The sequence below is a fragment of the Limanda limanda genome, chromosome 9 (genome assembly GCF_963576545.1).
Source record: "Limanda limanda chromosome 9, fLimLim1.1, whole genome shotgun sequence".
NCBI lineage: Eukaryota > Metazoa > Chordata > Actinopteri > Pleuronectiformes > Pleuronectidae > Limanda > Limanda limanda.
The window spans coordinates 3,070,480-3,077,799 of NC_083644.1; the positions used below are offsets into that span (position 1 = coordinate 3,070,480).

Genomic DNA, 7,320 nt, shown 5'->3' on the forward strand with positions numbered 1-7,320 from the left:
TTCTAAAGGAGTTCACTTTGGGCTGACGTCTCCTCTCGGTGGAGATTTTACAGACTTCTTGATATTCAAAGGCTCTTAACTGTAATTTTTTTAATGATGAAGAGGTGGAGAAACGTTTACTTTGCAGCACTTTGGTTTTTGAACAAAACCTCTGGAGGTCAAACTGAGTCTGTGCCAATTTCAAGGATGTGAACAGTCGCAGGACTTATTTTTTAACACTGGGATTGTTTTCTTGCCTTTCACCTTGTGCTCACTCTCCATCTTCACCTGTTTGAACCACAGATGACATCTCAAGTATCGTTTCTCATTTTGCCAACAGAATTAAACCCGAGCAGCAACTTGAGCTGTTTGTGCAGCTGGAGCCAAAACGTCCTGAGATCCTTATCAACGTCCCAGGATTACTTCTTCAAAGTCTGTAACAGTAAAAACTTAAAATCTCCAGATTCATTCCCATCTATCAACTCAGCAATAATTTCAGATCCTCTCCTTAGCCCCTCTATCGATGAGTTCAGCAGCTCAAACGCTTTCCAGACTCCAGACGTCAGATTTAGACCAAAGCGACTTGGCGAGCTGCCGGGGTCGTGACCTTGAAACCTTCCCGGAGCGACTGCGTCATGGTGATAAACAGTCGAGTCCGCAGGGATCTAGAAATTGCCAAATTCACTCGTTTCCATTTGACGCAGAATATTATCTGTAGACGCGGTAAAACGTTGCAGAGCAAGGAAGTGGTCGTCATGGCAACAAGGAAACCTTTTAACTTGTGTGATACAAAATAATGAAAACCTGCCACTTTACTCTTTGTTTTTTTTAAATCGTTCACAGTCGATAATGGGTCCATGAATTAAGTTTTGACCTTGTAATTGAGAGAAGTGTGTGTGTGTGTGTGTGAGAGAAATATCTCAGAACTATAAGACATGTTGTACATAAAGAAAGTAAACAAGACTTTTCAGATGTTTTTTGTAAAGCTGCATGTGGGTATTAATTTATTGTGAGTCTTCTATGATGTATGCAGATTCTTAAAGAAAGAAACTTATTAAAAAGTAATAAGTTGATGCTTCCTTTGTTCTCTTTACAAACTTATACATCCACACATAGCATGCTTCAGTGATCTGGTTCGACCTCCTCCTCAGGGTTTTCTTATCCAAGCCTCTCGTCATAGTCTTTAGGGGAAAGCTGGAAATTGACTGGTGAGTCTGTGAAGTGTTTCCAGAGTCGCTCGGCTTATCATCGACAGCCAGTGATGAGTTTTCAGTTCAGTCGAGCGGAGACAAATCCCCACGAAGAGTAAACGCCACAGTCTGTTGGTCTCTCTGTGTGGAGTTAGAGAGGAAGTCCTGCTGCATTCTGGGAAAGCATCACGCCTCTGGGTCCTCCTACACAGCGTGCACCAGGGCGCTGCAGTGTTTATGCCACAGGTCGATGGCTTTCGTCACGATGGCGTCTGTGTTGTCCTGCGGTATCTGGAAGGAACACGTGACCGAGAGGTTTTACAAGAGGTACATGTACCTACTGTTACTACTAAAAACACGTTTTATTTACTCACATTGCACAGGAACTTGACTGTGCCCTCCGGCCGGTTGATGCCCATCAACTTGATCTTGTTGCTCAGCAGAATCTCCAGAGCAACAAACACCAGAATCTTACAGGAGCCGCTGATCACCTTGTCCCAAACCCTGAGGAACATGAAAGGGTTCGGTTACTTTGACCAATTTAAGGAACTTCAGCTGAAGAAGAGAGTTTCCTCAGGGTGTTACAAGGTCTAATTATCTCAATCTTGGGCCTTAAAAAGTGTTAAAGATGTCAGAGTATTACGTACTAGGTCTTAAATACATGTAAGTACATCTTAGTAATGTTAACATTCATTTAAAGTTTTGGAAACAACGATTACAGATGGAGATACACAGAGATTTAAGAGTTTTAGATGACAGTAAAGGTAATTATGAATATTATCTAATTCCCTTGGATCTGAATGAATCTTACACACTTTAAAGCTGGTGGACGGGAGGATTGTCTGACCTCTGCAGGCTGGATTCAGGCAGGCAGCCGGCGAAGCAGCGTCTGAACCAGAGTCCGTACGGCAGCTGAGCCAGAGCTCCGGTGGTCTTCAGGTGGTTCAGCAGCCGCGGCTCCTCCTGACTCAGATAATGCTCCAGGCTTTTCGGCTGCACCACAACACACCAGACACAACCGAGGGAAACAACAAGGTCTCAATTCATGATGACGCACGTTAGAAACATAATGTGATCCAAACCCCTGAGTCATCAGAGTGTGGTCGCATCAATTGAGGTATTGTACAAACTAAATTTACACCGGACTGCGTCATACGCTTCATATACGTATGATTATAAATATAATTTATCTGTATAAATTTAGACTTCCTGAAAACTTGACTTGCCAGAACAAGACCTTGGATTCATGTTTCCTTCAGTAAACACTGACACTAGTGTTCACACCACTTGTCAACATCCGGTTTGAAGCTGCTGAACAATCAAATCTTTGTGGGAAGCAGCAACGTGATGTTTATATTTGATTAAATCGTATTTTTTGCTTGTGTTTGACGCAGAACTCTTAGCATGAGGTTTATTTACTGGAAATATATGTTGATATATATTCTGTTCACTGATGAAGGTCACAAGATGTGATTCTGAAAACGACCTTGTGGTCAGAATTAGGGTTGCAAAGGGGCGGAAAGTTTCTGGTAAATTGACGGAAACTTTCCATGGGAGTTTGAGCTTGGGAATTTTGAAAAAAAAATAAAAAAATAAGCAAATTAAACGCTGAGCAATAAAAACATCATTCAAAACTCTATTTTAAAGATGTATGGAACGTTGAGTTTCAAGCCTCCACTGTGCATTCTTCCATCACATGCACAGATAACTCCCAGCATGCTTCACTCTACAGCAGGGCTACTGAGGCCTGCTGTAGAGTGAAGGACTAGTCAGGTAAGTTTACATGATATTACTGGGAAAATATATTAGCATGCTGATTGAGGATTGTTCATCTGTTCATCTAGTTTCCATTCATTTATCCATCAATTGTAAAATATGTTCACAGACGATTCCAATTGTTTGGCTAACTATTTATATCTCTGGCATTGCATTAGTGTTTTTTTACAAACTTTTTTCTCATCTTATTCTACAGAACAATGCCACGTGCACTCTCTCATGTGTGGAGACATTTCACCTCATCCAATGTAGAAGGAAAGGCTGTGTACATTTGCAAATACTGTGCAAAGACCTATGTTAAGAATGACACAACGATGCAGAAGCATATAGTCAAGTGCCCAAAGCTTCCTCAGGGCTCAAATCAGCCTATGACAAAACAAAATGTTTATATTTATGTCTGTATATGACAAGGTAAATACAGTTAGTATAAATTAACCACAACATTTCCAGTTTATTCCCGTTAAATCCCTGTTAATTCCCATGGAAAGTTTCCAACTTTGAATATTCCCGGAATTTTGCAACCCTAGGCAGAATTTTTTTTTTCATTTATCATAATTTCAAAGTTTTGTTAAAATCTGCAGTTCTTACGAGATGAGGTATGGAGTCTCCGAACTTCGTGTGGAACGTGTTGATGAAACACTTGATGAGCCAGTAGCAGTCGACGGGATCGTCTACGATCTCCTCCATCGCTCTGCTGATGGACAGGAAGTCCTCGTTCTCTTCATCCTGGAAAGAAAATAAAAGCAACACAACGTGAGACACGACGCCGCAGCATCAGAGAATAAAGTGACCACGAGGGAACTGGTCAATCAGCGGCTCGTGCTGACCAATGAGAGGAGTGTGTTCGTACCGGGGGCGTGGTCTCGGAGGAGCGCTGCAGCACCTGGCTCTCCAGCTGGAACATGCGCAGGTAGACGTGGGTGAAGGGCGTGGAGGAGTTGATGTACCTCATGACCTCCAGAGCCTCCAGGATGTCCTGGTACTGCTCCTTCCTGTAGCCCCCCACCAGGGAGTGGGAGTCACTGTGGGGGGGCAGGACACCTGTGGGGGAGGGGGGGGACACAGGTCAGGAGGAGTTTTCACAAAGTATGCAAATTCTAATGAGGAACTTTACTTTATACTTCTTTTACTCATATTTATATTGCATTATATAGTTGAATATATTTTACAGTTGTATACATTCCATTGTAAATCCTTACAACAGACACAATTTGATTTGAGGATTTTTGTTGTGTTTGCATAAAAATAATTAACTCCAAAAATGTGTAATTTTGAGTATTAGACACAGAAAGGCAGCTCCATAGTTTCATATATAGAATGATGCGTGTTGATGTATTTATAGAAAAATTACAATAGTTCCTAAGATGACTTTATCGAAACCTCATGACAAAGGAATGTAAATGAGGTTTGAAATTATATAGTTTATCCATAAACTTATAAATAACTATAAATAAAACAAATACACCAAATATATAGAACTTGAATTAAGAAAATAAATATAAATGCACAACTTTTCCAGGTTGTATCTTCTTTAAAGATAAAAGCAGACAAAGATTATGTGTTAACGACTTTTTCTGCTGTTTATTAATTGGCCAACTGATGAATCGGACTCAATTAAAGACAACACCTCAGTTTATGATCTACAGTGGATTTCTGCTCGGGTACTGGAGCAGGACTGATGGTGATTGTGTGTGATCCTCACCCAGCAGTACCTTCCACACATGGACCCGGTACATGGACGGGAGAGGGAACCTCTGACTGAAGGTGCTCAGCTTCTCCAGATCTGTGGAGACACATCAGATCATCACACTTTGGTTTGATTTCACCAGCAGTTCCACCAGGTTCCACACTGACTCCTCTCCTGTGTGCTGCTGACGGTGAGGAGACACTGACCCAGAGGATGATCCTTCAGCAGGATCTCAAGGGACTTCTTCTCCTCCACTCCTCTGAAGCCAACCTTCTCATAGTAAGCAGAGCGGAAGTTTCTCTGAGGGTCGTCGGCCATGATGTGAACTGGAGTCTGGGTCCTGCAACAAAAACACTGTCTTCACTTTCTCTGAGAGAGATGGAGAGAAAGAAAGAAAGAAAGAAAGAAAGAAAGAAAGAAAGAAAGAAAGAAAGAAAGATAGATAGATAGATAGATAGACAGATTGACAGATGAATATATAGACAGATAGATATATAGATAGATGGATGTATATATACATATAAAGATAGATAGATAGATAAATAGACAGATCGAAAGAAAGAAAGAAAGATAGATAGATAGATAGATAGATAGATAGATAGATAGATAGATAGATAGATAGATAGATAGATAGATAGATAGATAGATAGATAGATAGATTGACAGATGAATATATAGACAGATAGATATATATATATATATTTATATATAGATAGATAGATAGACATATATAGATAGCTATTGATAGAGAGAGATAGAAAGAAAGATAGAAAGATAAATAAATAGATAAATAGACATAGATCGAAAGAAAGAAAGCTAGACAGATAGATGAACATATAGATAGAAGATAGATATAGACAGACAGACAGATAGACAGAAAGATATATAGATAGATGGATGGATATATAAATATATTGATAGACAGATAGATGGATAGATAAATAGATAGATAGATAAATAGACAGATCGAAAGAAAGAAAGAAAGACAGACAGACAGACAGACAGACAGACAGACAGACAGACAGACAGACAGACAGACAGACAGACAGACAGACAGACAGACAGACGGATATATAAATAGATAGATAGATAGATGGATATATAAATAGATAGATAGATAGATAGATAGATAGATAGATAGATAGATAGATAGATAGATAGATAGATAGATAGATAGATAGATAGATCGAAAGACAGACAGACAGACAGACAGACAGACAGACAGACAGACAGACAGACAGATATATAGATATATAAATGGATATAGATAGATAGATAGATAGATAGATAGATAGATAGATAGATAGATAGATAGATAGATAGATAGATAGATAGATAGATAGAAAGAAAGACAGACAGACAGACAGATGATAAGATTGACAGACAGACAGACAGACAGATAGATAAATAGATAGATACATTATTGAGAGGATCTTCTGTTATAAAGTAGAAGATATTCTTGCTCTTTACTGATAAACAACAGCCTCTAACTGTGTCAGTTTGTGATAAACATCTTCACTTTAAATATCTTAATACACACGTGTGAGCTGAGTTACGTCATAATTGTGTGTTCGTCTCTTACCTCGATGTTGTTGTGTTTACAGCCTGTAGCCAGCGTTAGCTTCAAGCTAGCTGCTACATAGCTCCTGCAAGCTAAAAGGCTAACGTTGAGTTTAGACACCGAAAACAACGAACTCCGGACGTTTCTACCTTTTTATCTGTGAGTCCTAAATGTGAAGATACATCACTTCATCCGGTTCGACCCTGAGATCATCAGAAGCAGAGTTTATGACACGTTTGCAAAGATAAATAGATTTTACCAGCTGCTACACGTTAGCTCCGGATGTTGTTGTGGAGCACTTCCGGGTGGATGTTCCACAATAAATGTCAACTAATAAATCAATCTGTATTCAACATTTTGTCACACAAATAAAGGCCTCTTAAAAAAGTAAAAGCATATTATGATACTAAAATATCAACGATTAAACTTATAAATAACAATAAATAAACAATTATGTCTTTAATAAGATGTTGGCAATAAATTCTATGGAAAGTATTTTATAAAATTGCTCATTTAGTTGAACTTCATAATTTAATAGTACTTAAATTACCACTTATAAAAACCTAAATCATCCAAATAATCGGTGAGAATTTGACATTTGTCTTTATGTATTTTTCCTCGATAGAATTGATAGATTGATGTTCCGCTTTTTATTTTTATCATATAATATGTTCACATCTTTCTAATTTAATTGACTCAACTTTTTTTCCAGAATCCTGTCCGTGTATTTACTTTTATAAAACAAGGGTTTAGCTGTTTTCTTCAAATTTGTTATGGATATCCACAAATATTTATAGCCTTTTAAGTTGTTGTGGGATAGATGAGTATTTTGTTGAGGATGCTGCTCAGCTGTTTATAATAATAAACTTATACTGTTGTTTTGCTCAAATACAAGTAGAAGTACATGATCACACTTGTACTTAGCAAGTCTGGGTCTTGTTCGTTTCATTGTATATATTCTCTTGTTGTATTATTTATTAAATTGGTTGTTGTTAGCTTTCTCTATTCACACCCAGAAAGAGTGACTGTTATTGTAGTGCTACACTACAGGTCCATTTAAAACACATAACAAATTTTAGATAACACTTTAAAATAGCTAAAGTAAATACATATATATTATTTTTCTG

The 7,320-nt window shown here is 38.3% G+C and overlaps 1 protein-coding gene across 2 annotated transcripts; it reads right to left on the minus strand.

Annotated features, from left to right (window-relative positions):
• Positions 1 to 951: 951 nt before the first annotated feature.
• tbc1d7 (TBC1 domain family, member 7) lies at positions 952 to 6,475 on the minus strand. Of its 2 annotated transcripts, none has more exons than XM_061077464.1 (8): positions 6,343 to 6,475; positions 4,839 to 4,972; positions 4,648 to 4,728; positions 3,796 to 3,986; positions 3,534 to 3,671; positions 2,017 to 2,162; positions 1,544 to 1,673; positions 952 to 1,460 (listed from the first exon to the last, which is right to left on the minus strand). In XM_061077464.1, exons 2-8 carry the CDS (start codon positions 4,948 to 4,950, stop codon positions 1,374 to 1,376), a joined length of 885 nt encoding a protein of 294 aa, XP_060933447.1. In that variant the 5' UTR covers positions 4,951 to 4,972; positions 6,343 to 6,475; the 3' UTR covers positions 952 to 1,373. The 2 variants fall into 2 exon arrangements, with proteins under 2 accessions (XP_060933447.1, XP_060933446.1); XM_061077463.1 differs by having other exon boundaries at positions 6,215 to 6,475.
• Between the last annotated feature and the right edge of the window lie 845 nt (positions 6,476 to 7,320).

Coding starts and splice junctions, on each gene's coding strand:
- tbc1d7 (XM_061077464.1), bottom strand. CDS start 4,950: ATGGCCGACGACCCTCAGAGAAACTTCCGCTCTGCTTACTATGAGAAG. Junction 3,987..4,647: donor TGTGTGGAAGGTACTGCTGG/GTGAGGATCACA, acceptor CCTCCCCCACAG/GTGTCCTGCCCCCCCACAGT. Junction 3,672..3,795: donor CCTCCGAGACCACGCCCCCG/GTACGAACACAC, acceptor TTTTCTTTCCAG/GATGAAGAGAACGAGGACTT.